Source organism: Oncorhynchus nerka, linkage group LG24 (assembly GCF_034236695.1).
Source record: "Oncorhynchus nerka isolate Pitt River linkage group LG24, Oner_Uvic_2.0, whole genome shotgun sequence".
Taxonomy (NCBI): Eukaryota; Metazoa; Chordata; class Actinopteri; order Salmoniformes; family Salmonidae; genus Oncorhynchus; species Oncorhynchus nerka.
Genome location: NC_088419.1, coordinates 58202569 through 58224954, shown reverse-complemented (window position 1 = coordinate 58224954; position 22386 = coordinate 58202569). Strand labels below are relative to the sequence as shown.

Below are 22386 nucleotides of genomic sequence, written 5' to 3'. Positions count from 1 at the left end.
TATCTCTCTGGTGGTAGCTATCTCTCTGGTGGTCCATTAGGAATGCTGTGAGGCCAGGAGTATTCTACATTGTCCAGGGGTCATTAATAGGGGTCTGACCTCCCCTACCAAGTATTTTGTTTAAATAATTGATTTGACTAAACTTTGCCGTGCACGATAAACACATCCTTAACAAGCAGTTAATGTCAGGTATATCAACTGGACAGTAAAAATAGACACGTCTGACTAATTAACTGTGAAGTTATAGTTGGCTGACTGGCTGTATCGAGTAACGTCAACAGAAACAATATTCAACATGACTAAACATAGCCAGATCACGATCTTAAATCAAATCAAATTGTATTTTTCACATGCGCCAAATACAACAGGAGTAGTAGACCTTACCGAAAGCCCTTAACCAACAATGCAGTTCAAGAAATAGAGTTGAGAAAATATTTCCTAAATAAACTAAAGTAAACATTTAAAATGAAAAGTAACACAATAAAATAACAATAACGAGGCTATATACAGGGGGTACTGGTACTGAGTCAATTTGTGGGGGTACAGGTTAGTCGAGGTCATTTGTACGTGTAGGTAGGGGGTAAGTGACTATGCATAGATAATGAACAGCGAGTAGCAGCAGTGTACAAAACAAATGGGGGGGGTCAATGTAAATAGTCTGGGTGGCCATTTGAATAATTATTCAGCAGTCTTATGGCTTGGGGGTAGAAGCTGTTAAGGAGACTTTTGGACCCAGACTTGGCGCTCCGGTACCGCTTGCTGTGCGGTAGCAGAGACAACAGTCTATGACTTGGATGACTGGAGTCTTCAAAAATAAATTGGGCCTTCCTCTGACACTGCTGTGCTTATAGTCTGAAGTATTATCATTGCCCAGGGTGTTTTTCTAGACTATAATAGACAATGTGAGGATATTGTGCAACTTCAGATCTGTTGATCTAAATTATTCCCAGAATAATACAATCCTTGAAATGAAAAATGTGTTTGGTTTGGAGAATTTCTCCCCCCCACATTTGAGAGCCACGAGGTGATCAAATTCCTTTTCAGTTGGCTGCTTTTGAACTCAAGTGTCTCCTTTGATCTCTCAAGTCTCTCCTACATTAGTCATATACTTCTGTAGATATGCTGTAGAGGAGACGGTCAGTTTGAAGTTGCTGCGCTGACTCACTACTGATTGATGTAATGTAATCTATCCAGAATAAATGCTTTAACTGCAGATGGATATCATTGTCGGTAGATTGGTATTAAAAACATGCCTTCGTAGAAATGACGGATTGAGATCATTTCAGTCATCAGTTTGTGCAATGTAGTTGTGACCAACTGGGGAAGTCAAGGGGGGGGGGGGGGGGGGGGCGGAGATAGCTACATTTGTTTTGCATTCATTTGTCCTGCTCGTGACAATTCTTGGAACACCTGACTTCAGTCTGCAGTCTAGAGTACAATGAACCCTCAGCTATAGATTTACAGCCCACACTATGCTGTTATCAGAGTGAGAGAAAGAGGCGCTGGCAGAGGGAGAGAGAAAAGCGGCCGGGGCTGAGCCAGTAGGAGAGGGAATGAATGACGTCACCAGTGATGATAGTGCTATTTTAAGCGTGCAATAGGGAGAAGGCCGCAGCCAGCGATCGCTACTCTCCTGACATCAGAAATGAAATCAGGCTCTCTGACTGATAATGACCCTTTGTGTCAATGATTAGAGAACCGAGAGAGGAAGAAAGAGTGAGATAGGGATAGAGATGGTGAAAGAGAGAGCGAGAGTCAGAGGAAGAGAGAGAGAAATAAAGAGACCGCATGAAGAAAAAAGGTGGTAGAGGGGGTTTGCCAGTACAGTGCTGATTAGATTAGACCAGCTCGTCATCCAGCACTAAGCCCAGGATACACAGGGATTAGTGGCCAAGGGATTCTGCAGAGTCCTGGCATGTGGGTGTGGATGTGTTCATAAGTGTGTGGGAGGAGAGTGAGTGGGTGGTTTCTCAACTTGTTTGGACCGAGAAAGGAAATGGCTGCATCTGGTACTGATCATTGTGTACAGTACACAGTATCATTGCTTTGTTCCTTTTGAAAACACACCAGGAACATGGCAGCCTTTATTATGTCACTGACATCTGGACATATGTACAACTAATGGGATTCATATTCATAAGGGCAGTCTCTAAGATTTTCCAGAAGAAATGAGTCATGTCCAAGAAGTTCATTCCTCAGTGCCAAGCTATCCCGTTCTGCTCTGCCGGGCACTTCCCTCCCATTCTGAGTCCATGAAGTCACGTTTAACCTTTTCCAGTCCACGCTTTGTCCCTCTGATACACTGCCTCTAGCTGCCAAACAAACAAATTGAGTTAACACCCTCCCGGCGTGACCAACTTCACCCCATAAAGGTTCTTATCGTGCTTGGCTTGTGTCTGGTGGGTTGATTCAATTGGGTTATTTAACACATTGAGGCGAGTTCCAGGGTGAGTCTTATTGTGGGGCCTTTCAACACCATAAAAGGCTGCAATTATCAGGTCCACTTTGTGGGGGTGTTAAGTTTACACCATTTACACCCGGCTGTGCTCTGTAAGTAGCTGCCAGGACATTGGGATGGAGGGGTGAGGTCCCACTGAGGAGTCAGTCGAAGTGTCTGATTATCCGCCTCACGAACTGGGATGTGTTTTGAAATGAGAATGAGAAACGATTCTAAAACAATGAGAAATTATGAGAAACGATTCTGGCTCGAGACAGGATCTGATCGAAACAACTGTTTGGTTAACAAAAATGATTTAAAAAAAGCCTCTCTTACCAGCCTGGTTGCCAGCTTTATGAGTCATTTCCTGATGTTTGTCCAATGATACAGCAAAGTAGCAGCAGTACAGTACATACTGTATGAAACAGTTTGAATTTCAGTCAGAAGTCTTAGTCATTGATGATGAGGTAATTGATGTATAATTTTTGTGAATATGAGTTAGCCATAGTTGACAATACAGCCTGGAGGGCCTGGCTCATAGCTGCACCCTTATCTTCCTGTTTGACTCAACCCTACCTATAGACACTGTTTCAGGTGTAAGAGATAGTCAAATGACTGAACATTTGATTGACCAATCATTTACGAATGGTGCCTTGGATTACTTACACTGTACACAATGTACATTTATCCGGCTATAACTGCCAGTTAGGAATGTGTTGACCAAAAAACTGTGTGATGATTCATCAAATGTTGTGCAATGGCAGTTGGAAGATGGAAAAACAAGGTGTCAGGATATCCTATAACTGCATAGCCATACTGTAAGTTGTATGTAGTAAATGTGAGCCTGATTTGTGAAATGTTTGGCCTTTATCCATAATGCCTTGGGGTCCTATCCAATAAAAAGAGACGACCAGATTTGTGGTTCAAAGTTAAGCTCACTGGTGAGAGAGTATACATGTACAGTCGTGGCCAAAAGTTTTGAGAATGACACAAATATTAATTTCCACAAGGTTTGCTACTTCAGTGTCTTTAGATATTTTTGTCAGATGTTACTATGGAATACTGAAGTATAATTACAAGAATTTTAATGACAATTACTTGAAGTTGATGCAAAGAGTCAATATTTGCAGTGTTGACCCTTCTTTTTCAAGACCTCTGCAATCCGCCCTGGCATGCTGTCAATTAACTTCTGGGCCACAATCTGACTGATGGCAGCCCATTCTTGCATAATCAATGCTTGGAGTTTGTCAGAATTTGTGGGGTTTTGTTTGTCCACCCGCCTCTTGAGGATTGACCACAAGTTCTCAATGGGATTAAGGTCTGGGGAGTTTCCTGGCCATTTTTTTCTTATGGCAAGGTGCTGGAAAAGGCATGGTTCGTCACCAAACTGTTCCTGGATGGTTGGGAGACGTTGCTCTCGGAGGGTGTGTTGGTACCATTCTTTATTCATGGCTGTGTTCTTAGGCAAAATTGTGAGTGTGACCACTCCCTTTGCTGAGAAGCAACCACACACATGAATGGTCTCAGGATGCTTTACTGTTGGTATGACACAGAATTGATGGTAGCGCTCATCTTGTCTTCTCCAGACAAGTTTTTTTTCCGGATGCCCCAAACAATCGGAAATGGGATTCAGCAGAGAAAATGACTTCTACCCCGTCCTCAGCAGTCCAATCCCTGTACCTTTTGCAGAATATCAGTCTGTCCCTAATGTTTTTCCTGGAGAGAAGTGGCTTCTTTGCTGCCCTTCTTGACACCAGGCCATCCTCCAAAAGTCTTCGCCTCACTGTGCATGCAGATGCACTCACACCTGCCTGCTGCCATTCCTGAGCAAGCTCTGTACTGGTGGTGCCCCGATCCCGCAGCTGAATCAACTTTAGGAGACGGTACTGGTGCTTGCTGGACTTTCTTGGGCGCCGTGAAGCCTTCTTCACAACAATTGAACCGCTCTCCTTGAAGTTCTTGATGATCTGATAAATGATTGATTTAGGTGCAATCTTACTGGCAGCAATATCCTTGCCTGTGAAGCCCTTTTTGTGCAAAGCAATGATGACGGCACGTGTTTCCTTGAAGGTAACCATGGTTGACCGAGGAAGAACAATGATTCCAAGCACCACCCTCCTTTTGAAGCTTCCAGTCTGTTATTCGAACTCAATCAGCATGACAGCGTGATCTCCAGACTTGTCCTCGTCAACACTCACACCAGTGTTAACGAGAGAATCACTGACATGATGTCAGCTGGTCCTTTTGTGGCAGGGCTGAAATGCAGTGGAAATGTGTTTTGGGGATTCAGTTCATTTGCATGGCAAAGAGGGACTTTGAAATAAATTTCAATTCATCTGATCACTCTTCATAACATTCTGGAGTATATGCAAATTGCCATCATACAAACTGAGGCAGCAGATTTTGTGAATATTTAAATTTGTGTCATTCTCAAAACCTTTGGCCACGATTGTATAATGTACACATAGATTTCTTTGTGGATGGATTTGTAGAGTACACAACACACATGGTGTTGATTACTTATTCAGAAAACCATGTTTGACGGAGTAGTCTAACCATCTAAAAGAGTAATGTATACATTCAATAACCTAGTTGGCAAGTTTGACACTTTTTCAATCTCATGTTCTGCGCTATAATCTGTAAGAACCACTGATGTGTCATCAGTCGTCTGTTACTGTTACCTGAGAACCACTTCAATTCAAAGCTCCTCCTGGTGCAGGTGTGGGATCAGAGCCTTGACTATACTCCACCTGAGCCCCTCCAGCCTTAATACTTAACAGGCTCTCTATCTTCATATGGGCCTGAGGATCAGACAACAGGTTGGAGTGGTGAGTGGGAGCTTTCCTAGAATTTCACGCCATTTCTTCTAAGAGTTGGAATGATCTGCCATGAGATATTTGATGTGAATACCAATATTCTGCCCTCAGGTATACAGGTGCACTTCTGGCTTATTCCGTTTGAAATAATTAAAGTCTTTGACTCACCGTTGAACTCCCAGATTGGTTTACTTTCCACACTGTAAATCTTTAAGGCTCACTCATCTAGGTCTGTTCTTCCACTTCCTGTCTTGTCATACAGTTTCATTAGGTCGTGGCAGGTGTGTCCCACTGCCTTGACGTGTGATTCAGGAGAATATCATCGCTTGAGAACAACAAGCTGTGAACCGACTGAATCTGGCTTCTCTCGCTCTCATTTGTTTGTCTCTAAAGCCGGGGGCGGCCCGCTGGTGACTTTGATAGACTGAAATGCTGCTCACCCACACACACACGTTCACACTGTCACACACTCCCATGCACATACACTCATCACACACTGTCTGTCACACACACATCTGAGATCCAATGTGAAATGTTTACGATCCACCCACACCACTCCATGCATGCTATCTTGTCAAGAAACTCTTTCCTGTCCAGAAGTATGTGAGAAGTTACCATATAGTAAATACTGCATGTCTGTTAATAGGCCTACACATGCTTATCCTACCATAGACTATCTGTATGGCTGTGTTGCTCTGATCTTATAATCCATATAATAATGTTGGCAAAGGGTCATGGCACAGCCGTAAGAGATAAGGTAGAATGAAATTAAAATATATCACTCCCTCTGAAAAAATGCCCGCTTCTCAGCCAATAAAATGTTTTGCCTCCTGAGTGTAGGACAGGCTGTTTGTCTGATTATGAAAACCTGTTTCTTACTGTCCTGCAAACACTGTGTACCACCAGCATATAGATGGGTAGCCTATAGCCTCAGATCTTCAATAGGATCAATGTTTCTCCATTATGTGTGTGTCTGTGTGTACTGTGCATTTGGAAAGTATTCAGACCCCTTGACTTTTTTCGCATTTTGTTACGTTACAGCCTTATTCTAAAATGTATAAATTATTTTTTTCCCCCTCATCAATCTACACACAATACCTCATAATACAAAAAGTGATACTTTTTTTATGTTTACAAATGTAGAAAAATACATTACAATGATTTTTTATTTCACCTTTATTTAACCAGGTAGGCTAGTTGAGAACAAGTTCTCATTTGCAACTGCGACATGATATATTTTACTTTATAAGGACTGAACGCTAAGGCTACCAAGTTTGCTAAGACAAAGAGATACAATTTCAATTAGCACTGACGTGAAGCGAGAGGTGTTGAAACCTTTAAGCCCAACAAATGGCAGGCTACCCTACCCAAATCCAGAGGCCTTAAAGCCCCCTCCTCTTGTTCAGAGACTGGCATTTTCTACAAGAAATCTACCTCCAGAAATAAAATCTTCTCCCAGGTGGGTGTGACACCTACTTCCGTTGCCTGCTGCACTGCTGCTTGGATTCCACCTGGCGATCTGTTCACCGTCTGCCCTGGTTGTCTCCCCCTGTCTGGTACAGGTATACCCACCACACTTACCCCTCTCTGTTCACCGTCTGCCTTGGTTGTCTCCCCCTGTCTGGTACAGGTATACCCACCACACTCCCCCTCTCTCCCAAGCTTTCGCTCGCCTCCAGCACACAGGCACTTTTGGTGCGAGTAACTCTGAACTCACAATGGCTAGCCCCAAGTCGTTATATATTATATATTGCTATTTGCCTCATGACTCCTGCATGCTTTGTTGACTACGAACTTTCTTTACCCAACCGTGGGACAGACTGTTTGTTTTCACACTCGGGACTCTGACTCTATTGGTTACACATACTTTTGGCCTCCCATCCCAATCTAACCACCTCTCGCTGGCTTTGTATTCATGTTAACTGATGAAACTGCTGTACAATATGATCTTGTTGCCATCTGATGCACATTCAGTTGTCATAAATCAGCACTGCAGAGCTCTCCCTGTACTATGCTGTGCCTTTATTGTATTACTTTGATGATATCTGGAAATGTGCATGTACACCCTGGCCCATCTACTGTTGCTAGGCCCAATTCTGACTTGTGCTCTCATATCTGCTTCACTGATTTCTGCTCTCGTAAAAGCCTGGGTTTTCTGCCCGTTAACACTAGAAGCTTATTACCTAAAATGGATCAATTGAAAGTGTGGGTTCACAGCTCCAATCCAGATGTGTTGGTCATTACTGAGACGTGGTTAAGGAAGAGTGTTTTGAATACTGAGGTTAAACTTTCTGGTTATAACCTTTTTCAGCAAGACAGATCTTCCAAAGGTGGGGGAGTGGCAATCTTTACCAAGGATCACCTCAGTGCTCGGTTGTCCATACCAAGTCCGAGACAGGATTGTGTCGAGGTACAGATCTGGGGAAGGGTGCCTAAAAATGTCTTCAGTATTGATGGTCTCCAAAAACACAGTGGCCTCCATCATTCTTAAATGGAATAAGTTTGGAACCACCAAGACTCTTCCTAGAGCTGGTTGCCCAGCAAATCTGAGCAATTGGGGGAGAAGGGCCTTGGTCAGGGAGGTAACCAAGAACCCGATGGTCACTCTGACAGAGCTCCAGAGTTCCTATGTGGAGATGGGAAAACCTTCCAGAAGGACAACCATTTCTGCAGCGCTCCACCAATCAGGCCTTTGTGGTAGAGTGGCCAGACAGAAGCCACTCCTTGGTAAGAGGCAAGGAGTGGCTTCCTAAAGGAACTCTGGAGCTCTGTCAGAGTGACCATCGGGTTCTTGGTCACCTGCCTGACCAAGGCCCTTCTCCCCCAATTGCTCAGTTTGTTGTGGCACAGATCTGGGGAAGCGTACCAAAAAGGGTACCAAAAAAATCAGGGGAGAAGGGCCTTGGTCAGGGAGGTGACCAAGAACCGGATGAAATTTTAGGTTTGAAAAAGCTAGCCTTTGCTTCCCTAACTGACTGTGTTTCGGTTCCTGACTTCCCTGAAAAGTTGCATATTGCGGGGACCATTCGATGCTAGTGCAGTACGCCACAGGGTGTTTTGTGCTGGTCAAGGACAGTCAAATCTGGAGTGAAGCAAGGGCTATATCTGTTCTTAGTTCTATTTTTTTTAAAGGGACATGCTTATTTAAGATGGTGAGGAAAGCACTTTTAAAGAACAACCAGGCATTCTCTACAGATGGGATGAGGTCAATATCCTTCCAGGATACCCGGGCCAGGTCGATTTTACGGTTTCAGAAGTCAGCAAATGAGAGTGCCTGGGGGGGACACAGGGCCTGGGTTAACCTCTACATCACCAGAGGAACAGAGGAGGAGTAGGATGAGGGTACGGCTAAAGGCTATAAGAACTGGTTGTCTAGTGCTTTGGAAACAGAGAATAAAAGGAGCAGATTTCTGGGCGTGGTAGGCTGGATTCAAGGCATAATGTACAGACAAGGGTATGGTAGGGTGTGAGTACAGTGGGGGTAAACCTAGGCATTGAGTGACGATGAGAGAGGTTGCATCTCTGGAGGCATCAGTTAAGCTAGGTGCGGTGTCCGCATGTTTGGGGGGGTGGGACAAGGGGGATATCTGAGGCATGTTGAGCAGGACTAGGGGCTCAGCAGTAAAATAAAACAATGAGAGCTGCCCTAAACAACAGTATACAAGGCATATTGACATTAGAGAGAGGCATAAAGCAATCACAGGTGTTGATTGGGAGAGCTAAGACAAAAATGGGTCCGATTGGGTCCGATTAATCGGACAATAAAAAAATTTAAAAAAAAAAAGTGTAATAATGACAATTACAACAATACTGAATGAACACTTATTTTAACTTAATATAATACATCAATAAAAAATAGCCTCAATTTGGTTTAAATAATGCAAAAATAAAGTGTTGGAGAAGAAAGTAAAAGTGCAATATGTGCCATGTAAAAAAGCTAACGTTTAAGTTCCTTGCTCAGAACATGAGAACATATGAAAGCTGGTGGTTCCTTTTAACATGAGTCTTCAGTATTCCCAGGAAAGAAGTTTTAGGTTGTAGTTATTATAGGAATTTTAGGACAATTTCTCTCTATACAATTTGTTTTTCATATACCTTTGACTATTGTATGTTCTTTAGTATTGCCAGTGTAACAGTATAGCTTCCGTCCCTCTCCTCGCCCCTACCTAGGCTCGAACCAGGAACACATCGACAACAGCCACCTTCGAAGCAGCGTTACCCATCGCTCCACAAAAGCCTTGCAGAGCAAGGGGAACAACCACTCCAAGTCTCAGAGCTAGTGACGTTTGAAACGCTATTAGCGCGCACCCCGCTAACTAGCTAGCCATTTCACATCGGTTACACCAGCGTAATCTCGGGAGTTGATAGGCTTGAAGTCATAAACAGCTCAGTGCTTGAAGCACAGTGACGAGCTGCTGGCAAAACGCACGATGGTGCCTACCATCGCTCAGTCAGACTGCTCTATCAAATCATAGACTTAGTTATAGCATATTAACACACAGAAATACGAGCCTTAGGTCATTAATATGGTCGAATCCGGAAACGATCATCTCGAAGACAAGACGTTTATTCTTTCAGTGAAATACAGAACTGTTCCGTATTTTATCTAAGGGGTGGCATCCATAAGTCTAAATATTCCTGTTACATTGCACAACCTTCAATGTTATGTCGTAATTACGTAAAATTCGGACAAATTAGGCAGCTCAAACTGTTTCATATACACTGACTCTGTGTGCAATGAACGCAAGAGAAGTGACACAATTTCACCTGGTTAATATTGCCTGCTAACCTGGATTTCTTTTAGCAAAATATGCAGGTTTAAAAATATATACTTCTGTGGATTGATTTTAAGAAAGGCATTGATGTTTATGGTTAGGTACAGTCGTGCAACGATTGTGCTTTTTTCGCAAATGCGCTTTTGTTAAATCATCCCCCATTTGGTGAAGTTGGCTGTCTTTGTTAGGAAGAAATAGTCTTCAGAGTTCGCAACGAGCCAGGTTAGCAGGCAATATTAACTAAGTATGCAGGTTTAAAAATATATACTTGTGTATTGATTTTAAGAAAGGCATTGATGTTTATGGTTAGGTACACGTTGGAGCAACGACAGTCCTTTTTCGCGAATACACACCGCATCGATTATATGCAACACAGGACACGCTAGATAAACTAGTAATATCATCAACCATGTGTAGTTAACTAGTGATTATGATTGATTGTTTTTTATAAGATCAGTTTAATGCTAGCTAGCAACTTACCTTGGCTTCTTACTGCATTCGTGTAACAGGCAGTCTCCTCGTGGAGTGCAATGTAATCAGGTGGTTAGAGCGTTGGACTAGTTAACTGTAAGGTTGCAAGATTGAATCCCCGAGCTTACAAGGTAAAAATCTGTCATTCTGCCCCTGAACAAGGCAGTTAACCCACTGTTCCTAGGCCGTCATTGAAAATAAGAATGTGTTCTTAACTGACTTGCCTAGTTAAATAAAGGTGTAAACAACAAACAAAAAAATTCAGCCAAATCGGTGTCCAAAAATACAGATTTCCGATTGTTATGAAAACTTGAAATCGGCCCTAATTAATCGGCCATTCCGATTAATCGGTCGACCTCTAGCAGAGAGGGTCAGTTAGCTACACACAGGCCTTGAGTTTGAGGCTGGGGCCGACAGATAAACAAAATGAAGTGCCGTGCTAATGAAGAGTTCAGCAGGCGTCAGCTGTGTAGCCGAGTGATCATAGGGTCCAATGAGAAGACCTTTGGGGAGAGGGCCATTCTTCTTACCAAACCACGTGATCTTTGTTTTGAAGGTGTTCAGAGCAAGGTTAAGGGTAGAGAAAGCTTGTTGGAGATTAAGAAAGCTTTGTTGTAGAGCATTGAACACAACATTCGGGGAGGGGTCAGCTGAGTATAAGACTGTATCATCTGTGTATAAATGGATGAGTGAGCTTCCTACTGCCTTAGCTATGTTGTTGGAGCTAGGTTTGGGACAACTATTTTTTGGTTTGTTCAGGTAACACTTGGACTGAAAAGTTGAGTAAACAAAAAAAAGGCTGTGGAAGCAGTTACTTCTTAATAATTAGTTGAAACAGCTAGATTGTATTTTACAGTGCAACAGACAGTGGTGCTTGATTCTCATCCTCCCCTCTCTCTCTCAGTCCCCCCTCCCCCGATTTCCCCCCACCCCTCCTTCTCTCTCTGGGCTGGGAAGAGGCTTACTCAGCATGCTGTGATGTGACTGAGTCGTGATGTTTGGGACTGTGACTCCCTCAGAGTCATCCCACCAGCGTCTACGCCCGTGGGTACAGGTTCATCATTAAAATGCTTTGGCCTCACTTGCCTCAACAAGACTAGTGAGCATAATAACAACACCCTGTCTTTAAGAAAATAAGGGGCATCAGGTATATTGAATCACATAACTGTGTTTTAAAAAACATTGGCATTTTTGTACAGTGTGCTCCCATACTTTATTCTTTTAATGTGAAGTGTGTTGCGATATTAAATAGGCCTACACTTTAAATAAAGTTGGATTGGATTGGATTTGATACTGAAACAACACATGAATGAATAACAATACCTTTTTAGCCTACCATATACTGACTACACTGCAACTTACTGCATCAAATCTACTGATGGGCTACATTTAAGGGTTTATTGACAAGTCTGCACACAAACTGACATCTACACGGTACCACATGAACAATGAGGGACTTTTATTCATGTATATTGAATGTGTAATAACTGTGTCAAAATCCAATTCCTGGTATAGGATTGCCATTGTTTGATGATTGCCAGGTATATTATCACCTGCAGAACTGGTCATTTGCTGAAATAACGTTTGTTTATTTGTATTCAGGTGAGTTTGTAACCATGCACTGTGTTTTCCTCCACTGGTTGCCAAGAGATTTTTTCTTCTTTGAATGTTTTCTTTCTTGTCGTCAGTGGAAGGTTACACCCCTGAAATCTCTATACTTAATTTACTTTTTGTTAAGGTCGTAAGTCAGTTGAATATGATTTATAAGGACCTTGTCCTGAGAGGGGTTAATGTTCTTACCCTTGTTTAGACTACCGTAGAGGCACTCCCACAGAGACCCTACCAATCCCGTGAAGCGATTTAAACCTTTGTGCAAAGCACATTCTTTCCGATAGTGGAGAACGAATCAGGCAGCAGGTCTTGGAAAGGAACTCGCATGTGAGGAGGAATTCCGTGGCTACCTTAAATCACATGCTGACATATCAAGAACCATTACTCTCCACCCATATCCTAGACCTAGAGGGCTAGGACAAGAGGTGCCTCATCTTCCGAATTGTGCTTGTAGTACAAAAGACACCGCTGCGCAAACATCACACGGGAATTTTAAGACACTCAAGTGGTAAGCAAGAGGAATAGGCTACAGAGTGGTCCTTACTACAGTGAAGACTCACAGATTTGTCTGAGAACTTACTGTCACAGTGGATGCTAACTGGACATACCGGTGTTTATCAGTTTGGGAAGATTTACATGCCAAATCTGGAGAAACGTGTTTGAAAAACAAAAGCTTTCAAGTTCTCGCCACAGTAATTGGTAAGTTCCATTCCGACTTTGGAATCATGTCAAACCTATATAATAATTCATAATTTGTATAATGTGGTAAACGATGATTCTATAGTTTTAATAACTTTGACTCAAAGGGGCAATCTGCAGTTGCTACATTCATTTTTGGACTTGTAAATGAATATGTACACATTGATTCTTGAGGAATACAACTTATAAATAAATGCCTCATAAGCTCAGTTCAACTGTCCTACCCCATCAGAACCCCAAATAAACACAGTAACTGTAAACAAACACAGTATAGCTTCAAAACATGGTTCAAACTATAACTGTGACATGGATGGTCAGTCCTTGCATCCAGAGCTCTGTTTATGAATTTGAGATTGGTTATATTTCTCCAGCCCCGTCAGATTTGTACTGAAACAGGTGCGAGGAATGGCTTTGTTCATGTTTCTTACCTCACATTGGAGGTAAGTTACCTTTGGAAATGTATAAGCAAAACCATTTTATTTTATAATGTTATAAAAGGCCACCTGAGGCACGTAGACATTAACTGAAACGAATAGCCGACATTGTGTCACAGTTCGGGTTTGTTTTAGGCTACATGCATCACATTTCACTGTTGTTTTTGCCAACTTTTAAGAGTTTCAAAATTGTACAACTACATGTAGGCTATTCAAGATTCAATTGATGTGTCAACTGATGCTACCTGCCATCTGCAGACAATAACAGGGGTGGTTATCCCTGACCTATAGGATAGCTGATGACAGCACCCGTAATGTCAATATAAGCAACACAGCCTACCTCTCTTTATAGACATCAAGCGCAGTCTGTGATATGATATCATTAGGCTACACCGACTCTGTCAGCTGTACCTATACTCAGAGGGTCATTACCGGGTAGGCTAGCTTACTTCTATTGTCATGGGGCGGCAGGTAGCCTAGTGGTTAGAGCGTTGGACTAGTAACCGAAAGGTTGCAAGATCAAATCCCTGAGCTGACAATGTAAAAAAAAATATGTATATATTTATTTTTAAATCTGTTGTTCTGCCCCTAAACAAGGCAGTTAACCAACTGTTCCTAGGCTGTCATTGAAAATAAGAATTTGTTCTTAACTGACTTGCCTAGTTAAATAAATTACAAATTTGTTTTAAAAACACCTGCAACAATAGGCAATGTGTGCTTCAACATTGATGCCTTCTTGTCTTTCCTAAACACACTTGCCTTTCCTGAAAAGTTCTTGTGGATTCGATGTTCTATCCAGATTATAGTGCTAAAAACCTGTTACAACAGGTGTGTAGACCACCTAGGTCCTAGGGGTCAACAGGGTCGGGATTCACCTGTCAAATTCAGCCTCACAAAGTGCCCACATTGACCACTGGAGGGCGAGCGAGTATCTGGTTTTATTCAGCGCCCTTTGTCGATATTTGCCCTACATAGAATACACATATACATATTTCTCCCTTTACTATACATAGGTTAAGGTACAGTGGTGGCCCGTGTAAACATTCTCTCTTGTAGCTCTTATGGCAATGTAGCCCAAGCCAGTGAGATTTTCCAGGAGGACAAATTGAGAAAGCACTTCTCTGAAGTAACCTGATGTCTGTGATATTTAGCAGTTGACACGCATAACTGTCGCCCAAGTATGGTATGTGAGTTTATGTTGCAGAAAGAAGGGTATGGGGCTTTCAGAGAAGTCCAGTGGATAAACATATGGATAGTTTCTAACCAGTTGGCAATGCGCAATTACCTGTAGGCCTACGCACGGAATATCCGGTGGATCTGAGTAGCAAACATGGGCTCTTTTTCTTGTAAAACTGATTGTAAGGGAATGCATGACGTAGGAGCCGAGCCCTGTTTGCCACCAGTGTCCATATTCTTTCCCGAGAATATCCCAAAGATCTGATGCCGAACCGCACTTCCTGAAGAGAATACCCGGTGTATTGTGTTATTTGCATTCCGCGTGCGATTACCTCCTAATGGATTTGGATGCAGCAGAGGTTAGAAGGAAGGAAATGACGTCAGCACTGTACTATAAATGATGACGATGACAGCCAACATGTGAAATTTGAGATTGCGCAACATTGAATATACATAACATAGTTATAGGATATGGACAATGTGGCAACCTACATTCATTGCTGCCATTGTAGTCTGCATAACCTATAATAAAACATCATCCTACATTTAAAGTCCTACCCACATAAAGCATCTATGTAAGAATATTACATCGTTTGTTTTCATTACAGTAGCCTTTAGTTTAGGATTTGAAATTCCACCACTTATAGGGCTATATGTTGTGATTGTAATATATTATGAATGGCCTAAAATTGTCTGAGTGGGCTGGAACTATCGTATTATTGCGTGACGCTCCAAGGCCTAGCCCCCTTCAAACCGATTGGTTTTTGTGATCAAAATGGTGTGGAAGAGAAAAAACGAGACATCTGTCCTCCACGTGGGTGTGAATCTACTTTTGCCATTGGTTTAGATCAACAGCGTCCTAAAGGACTTCGCTTGTGATTGGGTAGAATGTCTGCGGACTGTAGGCGTGTTTTTGTCGTGGTGGAAGTGAGCTACTTTGTGACAATGCTCAGTGTCGATTTTTCATTGGAGCTGCGGTGGGCATGGGTGCGCAGCAGAGAGCTTTACTGTATTAATCTTATGAGGTTTATGCATTCTGTAGGTCTTGTATTTGGCTTCAAGGCAGTTTTCAGTCCCATTCATTTAAAACAATAAGGACAGAGAGGTATAGCCTATATTGCGCATTTTCTCTCAGAAAGGCAATAGTTCTAATTGATGGTCCTTGGCATATTCCTGTGATACTAGTATAGCTGCCAGCCATTCATCCACCTCTGTAGCATTTAAAAATCTGGAACATTTGGAGTGGAAGTTGGAACATCTCTTGAGCAAGCCGCATTCACAAGAAAAGCGCAACAAAGTATTTCTCTATTAGACTCGTTCGGGGAATATTCTCATTATATAATCAGAAGAGGGAAAACTGGTTTATTCAGACTCGGTATACAGTGACAGAAAGACACCGGGAGAGAGATTATATTTCTTTATTTTGAATGCAAGCAGTTTCTCTCTCTGAAAACAAGGGACACTGTGTAAAGGGTCTGCTCTTTCTCTCCAACCCCGCTCCACTCGCCTTGTCTCCCCCCTGACCACAAGCTATCGAATGGACCAACATCCTAGCGCCCGGAGCTGCACCAGCCGCGGGGCTCCGTCTTGCGAGGCCGTCCCGAGTGAACCCTCCATGAATTTGTACATCCATTCCACAACCGGCACACGCTTCGAGCTCTCTCTTCCCCTGGAGGAGACTGTGGAAGGACTGAAGAGAAAGCTTTCTCAGAGACTCAAAGTACCAAAAGAAAGACTCACCCTTCTACATAAAGAAACGTGAGTACATCTATAAACATCAGCATATCCTACGGTCAAATGTTATGTGCATACATGATATAGTAGACTACATTGTACATACATTTGCTCTGTACAAATCATGGATTTCTATTGATGTCTATATTTTGCACTTATTTAAACTGTAACACATTGTGTAGATCAAGAATGGCATATGTGTCATATCAGTAGCACTGTATTCAAGCTAAGCAGCTATTGACCATTAAAGCCGGCCAGTGCGGCAAGTATCGAATTGCGCATGGGAGACGCACATTTGTCAGTCAAGGTTTGAAGCAGTATTTATGAGGGAGTCGTGGGGCATTGCCTCCTTCAGCGTTCATTATACATACCATACCATTAATGATTCAATATATTATACAAATGATTAACAGCTGAACGAAATGCATGTAGTGCATGTTTACTTTATTTATCCAGCTGCCGTTTGTCTGAACATAGGATTTGGTCTTAAATAAATACACAATTATTTAGAGGCTTTGGGTTTAGAATCGAATTGATGCTATACGTAAGTGGGGTGCACAATTGCATGTATTCCATGGTTGGGGTTATGGGAAGATTAGATGAGGGCGAAGCACAAGGAATCTCTTTAATTCCTCCTCTTTCATGATCTATGGTTACACCCAGCTTTCTACAATCTCCTCTCACACCAGGGAACGCATATGCATTGGTTTATGCTCACGTTTTATTACAAGGAACTCCCCTGGAGAAAATTTGGGAGAACACGTATTTGCCATTTTGAATAGGGGAGCACTCGAGAACAATGGGGATAGTTTAACAACGCGTCACAATCTACAATCTATCTGCACTGTAATTATTGTTTTATTTAAAGCAAACGGAAACTGTAATATTTGCTGGTTTTCAATTGAGTCGGATTTTCGTGCGTTAAATGACAATGGAGGGGAGGGGAGTTGGTATGTTAAAGGTATCTTTGTACTTTCAAATCAACCAGTCGCATTGTTTTTTTGTGTGCTTTTAAATAACACCCGTCCCATGTCTCCCGGTGTAATCGCCTCCAAATCACATCAGGCCTTAAAACCGAGAACATTTTTAAAATCCTCTCTCCAAATACGTTATGCGCTGCTGACTGCCTTTCTCCAGCTGGAGGTGTGACTTTTAGTTCACACTGTACTGTACAGTAGGCTTCTCACAACGCTTCCGCTAGCCTCGCGTTTTTTCCACCTCTTTTTTTGACATGATGAGGTCCTGAAAATGACCATTCAGAATGACAAATGACATGGCTGTTCAGTAAATAGGCGTAGGCCTACAAGTGTTCCTAAACGCGTTAGTTGTACAAACATGCATTGTGCAGAAACAAATGCCATGTTATGTCCAAACATTTCAAATGCAAATGATCACCCTATGGTTACATACCATTTCAATGTGTTGGAAAGTCTTTCCAGTAACTGTCATCAGAGAACACACATAAACCTGTCTCCAACCGATGATGAGTAGGGCATTGCATGCTCGTGGTTCTCCAATAGTGAACATGAATGGACCAAACTATGCTTTTTAGGGAAGTCAAATAGTAGGCTGTTAATTGAAAGATTTTGTACAAATGCAAACGCTTAGGTCTATTTCATGTGAATAAACACACATTATTCATCATTTCAAATGGAACATGCAATGTTTATGGAGAGGTCATAACCCTCAACTATCAGATTTTGTTGTCCTCCAAGAAGTTGTCATAACCTCCTGTCCAGCATCATGAGAGAAAATAGTCCTCTCCTTCAGGCAATGGCAGTGGTGTCAAATAGCCACTGTTAACAGTTGTCAAGCCCCACTACTTGAAATTGAAATAGTGTATGACAGCGGATCAATATGCCGGCTCTCCGTCAAGCAGACTTTCATACAGGTTGTTTTTCTAAATACATTTTGAAGACTCACCTAACTGCACAAAGGTTGGCGCTTCTGAAATGTGAATAGAGTCATGTCAGTTAATCAGTTCAAATGCCAGTTTGACTGTAAACTAATATGGTTATTTATTTCTCCCCCTCAGGCGTTTGAGTTCAGGAAAACTCCAGGACCTAGGGATCTCTGATGGGAGCAAGTTAACCCTTGTACCTACAGTTGAAGCAGGCTTAATGGTAAGGATAATTATACACCTCATCTGTGTGTGTTTTGCTAAACACCCTGGGGGGTTGTTTGGGTTCAAGATAATACATGTTAATAGCATCAGACAGATTAATGTAGGTAATTAAGTCTGTGTTGATCTCCTCTCAGTCATCTTTGAATGCACAAAGCTCAGCCTTTCTCCTTTGTCTACCAAGGCTTACCAGTAAATAATGTCGTTCTTCTTCTTCTTCTTTCTTTGAAGTCTCAAGCATCAAGACCAGAACAGTCAGTGATGCAAGCTTTGGAGAGTTTAACAGAAACTCAGGTAAGAACTCTCTCAAATAATGGTATTTCAGGGACCTTCATGAGAAGAGCGTGCAGTAGCCCTGCGTTGGAGATCATCTAATGATTTCAGAAGTGCTTTGACATACCGCTGGTTTAACCTAAACGGATTGCCCCTGAAAAGAAGCAGTGTGTTTTAAAGTGCATGAGACCTGTTTGCATGTGAAGCTGGAGCAGTATAGAGAAGACCTCATATATGAGACAGGCTGCTGCTACACCAGACTCTTCCCATGTGTAATCTTAGCCTCTTAAACAAGCAAGCCCAAGCAAACCCCACCCAACATGGGCCTGATTGAGAGTGAAGTCACCCCCCCCTCCCTCTTTGTGCAAAGCCCTGACTGGCTCTCCCTTCTGGCTCTCCTCTCACCACAGAGACTCAGAGAGATGTTTCCAGGAAGCCAACACATCTATACACTAAACTCATAAACAGAGATTCAATTGACAGATAGGCATTTCAATCAATATTAGCCTATCGTTCCTGGAAGCATAGAATGCGTGCACGAGAACAAAGTGGCCAAGAACTCGATGTACCACTCTGGAACTGTTGAAATACAGCATGAATATGACTCACTGGTTTGGTCTGAGTCACTGATATGATCAATACTGAATGTAAAGTGATAAGATCTGATCTCACCTCACCTCCTCAACCTCAGAGAGAGAGACAGCGATGACGTATTGTCTCAGCAGCTGACTGACTCAAGGTGTGCTGTGTCTCTGTGATGCACGTAATAGTTGCAGTAAAAAATATGTCACTAATGTTAGATACGACCTCAATAAAATGGACTAGTTGCACACCTATATTTTGAGGTTTTGTGTGACATTGACACTCAAGTAACATCAAGATGATAAAGATTGAGAACATAAAGCCTTCCAGCAGGGCTGCTGGTAAAGTCAAAAACTTTAAACACATGTCAAAACCTCAGTGTGGCTTCTCTCCCGCTGATATTTTTACACTGGAAATCCTGGCTTTATTGTGTGTGTGATCTTAGCGCCTAGCCTGCCTGCGCACAGCACAACGGTGACGACAGATGAGTGAGTGTGTGTGTGTGTGTGTGTGTGCGTGTGTGTGTGCGTGCGTGCGTGCGTGCGTGTGTTCGTGCGTGTGTGTGTGCGTGGGGGTTGGTTGGGCTGGAAGCCTTTATCATCATGCGTTACGACTTTGCCGGGTGGCCAACACTGACTGTTTCCACTAGGCAAAGGCTTTCCCATAATTCAACAGTGCCAACATCAAACAGTCTGTGCCCTGACTTTCCACAGCTCTGTAGTCAAGACCTGTTGCCCTCGCCTCGGCTCTCCTCCTCTCACGGGGCAGGCAAGCAGCAGGAAAGGGCATGTACAGTAGTTAGGCCCTACAGTCATTATGAGTCACTTTGGTAGGACTTCCTTCTTCATCAAGCCTGCCCTTTGTTTCTCAAGACTTTACTGTAAGAACGTGAGATGGTGGAACTATTCATGTCTCCTGGTGAGTCATTCAATGTGCTCATATGCACAGCCAACAATGAAAGTTTAGTAAAGGAAGAAACCCGTATGAAACAGATTGAACGTGGGGTTTTTTTTTATCTAGGAGAATTGATTCCCACTTCATAATTCATGAGGCGGAATGGGAAGATATAGATTGGGGAGAGATTACAGATACCGGGTAAGATTAGAAAATAGGAACACAAGAGCTTTCCTATTCATTTCCTCCTCCAACTTGGAGGCTATCAAAAATCAATCAATGCACTGAGCTCTTAAATGTGTCTGATAGGTTAACAGATACCCCTACGATCCCAAAAATAGCCATAGGGATAAGATGTTGTGGCTAGTTGCTGGCTGGTAACATTAGGAAAAGTGGTAGGTTAAACGTCCCCCTATGTCGCACTCTTCCCTCCCCCCACCTATGTGTAGTCTGGTCGGTATTGGAGATCAGGTTTTGTACCAGGAAGTTCAGTGTGTTCATAGAATCCCAGCTGATAACGGCTTCCAGTATTCTCTTGCTTCATACTGGGATTCAGAGGAGTATGCCACAACCTGCCCAGCCAGGTGGCTTCCAGGGAGAGATCTATTTCGGACTTCCGTAGAGCGAGAGGGAAAGTGTTTCATGGAAAGGGAGGACCTTTTTTTTCTCTCTCTCTCTCTCTCTCTCTCTCTCTCTCTCTCTCTCTCTCTCTCTCTCTCTCTCTCTCTCTCTCTCTGGTTCCAGTAGGCTCCTGCTATATTCAGACGGTGACAGAATAGGCTGGCCTCTATCAAGGGCACTGGCTCCCTTAATTCGTCTTCTTGGCTTTCCCAGGCAAATTTTCTCCTGACATCTAATCTGCATTAAGCCACCACCTCCTGACAGTCCATCAAGACTGGGCTGGTTTTCTCCCTCTGTCTGCCAGAGATAGGTTTAGGTTGAGCCTGAGAGAGTGTCTGTCTGTGCAGGCTGTATTTAAGAGGCTTGCTTCTGTTGATGGAAGAATGAAAGCCCCCTTCGAGCTTGGACTCAGAGCGATGTAGCTACTGGTCTGTTTGTGAGAAATATGATAGCTATCTAGGGAGAGGAAGAGGGATGCTTACCGTGGTTGAGTATAATCAGCATCGTCAACTGTTACTGCCACTTAACCTAACCATCCCCCATGCACTGCCCTCCCCTTCCCCCACATCTCCCTTTGTTCCACATTTTAAAGAATAAACCCCAGTCCAGTCCACAGAACCTGCCAAGCTGACCAACCCTCCAATACAAAAACAATGACTGAGAGTCAAGTCTTAGGTTAAGGTCTCCCCGATGACTCTGTTTTCCATGTAGGCTGGAGCCAATTAAGTAAAACAGTGCTATGATGCCGTTTGAAAATCAATGTATAGCCCAGCTGGAAGGATAGAGGGAGGACGGCAGGGAGGAGAAGATTGACATATTTTCCTGGAGTAAGAACACAGCTTGTCTTTGGGGAGGCTGTATGTTGGCCAGGTCCCTGAGGAGTACATTGTTACATTTCTGCTGTACCTTTTCTCTCTTCCGTCCCTCTGTCTCCCAACACCCTCCTCCACCAGCCTCCGCTGGGCTCTGAAAAAGATTCAGAATTGTCATTGTGTCTGAAAACTGATAGATGCTAATAGTGGGATCTAACATTATGTGGAGGATCACCTCTGGGTCACCCCTCTCATCATTTCCACCAGCTCCCCTCCTCCAGGGAGCTTGGTGGGCCAGGCCAGGCAGGGGGGATGTGGGACGGAAAGGCGGGAGCCATAGATGGCCTTGGTGAGTCACGGCGATTTGTTTTAGGGCGTTGTGGCGTGTTGTGTACAGGTTGTTCTGAGCCACGGAGGGAGGATGTTTGGAAGGACAGGCGTGACTCAAAGATGAGGAGATGAGCAGAGGGAGGGGGAGAGGAGAAAAGGTCACCTCTGAGGTAGAGGAGTAGAGAAGTGTTCTGAGTGCTGGTGATGGAGCTCCGATAAGGCCTTGTCTTGTCATAGGGCTATAACTATATGGTCCGTTCATGCACCTCCACCTTATAGTCAGATGGTCCAAGTTCTTTTCTAGAAAAGGTATTCTGTTCATGTGTTAGAAGTACATCATAAACTGTGTGTGTGGTGTGTGTGTGTGGTGCATGTGTGTGTGTGCCTGTCCGTGCCTGTGTGCCTGCTCAAAACAATTGGTCAATATGTGTCTTTTTCCAGACCCCTGCTCTATACCCACCTCATCAAGATGGTAGTTAATCAGCCAGTCAGACACTACTGGAAATCATTGTTCTTTAATTGTATTGAGGATTTGGGAGTGGAAAGAATTGAAAAATGACTGACTTGCCATGTCAATATAAGAGCATCTCCCCATCTAT

The 22386-nt window shown here is 43.1% G+C and overlaps 1 protein-coding gene across 1 annotated transcript in view; it reads left to right on the top strand.

The window, feature by feature from the left end:
• Positions 1-12471: 12471 nt before the first annotated feature.
• The window catches only part of midn (midnolin), a 34427-nt gene continuing 24512 nt past the window's right edge, over positions 12472-22386 (top strand). Inside the window, exons 1-4 of the mRNA XM_065008997.1 lie at positions 12472-12809; positions 15950-16177; positions 18189-18276; positions 18507-18569. Coding sequence (XP_064865069.1) covers positions 15957-16177; positions 18189-18276; positions 18507-18569 — 372 coding nt within the window. The 5' untranslated portion in view covers positions 12472-12809; positions 15950-15956. The remainder of the gene's footprint in view (positions 12810-15949; positions 16178-18188; positions 18277-18506; positions 18570-22386) is intronic.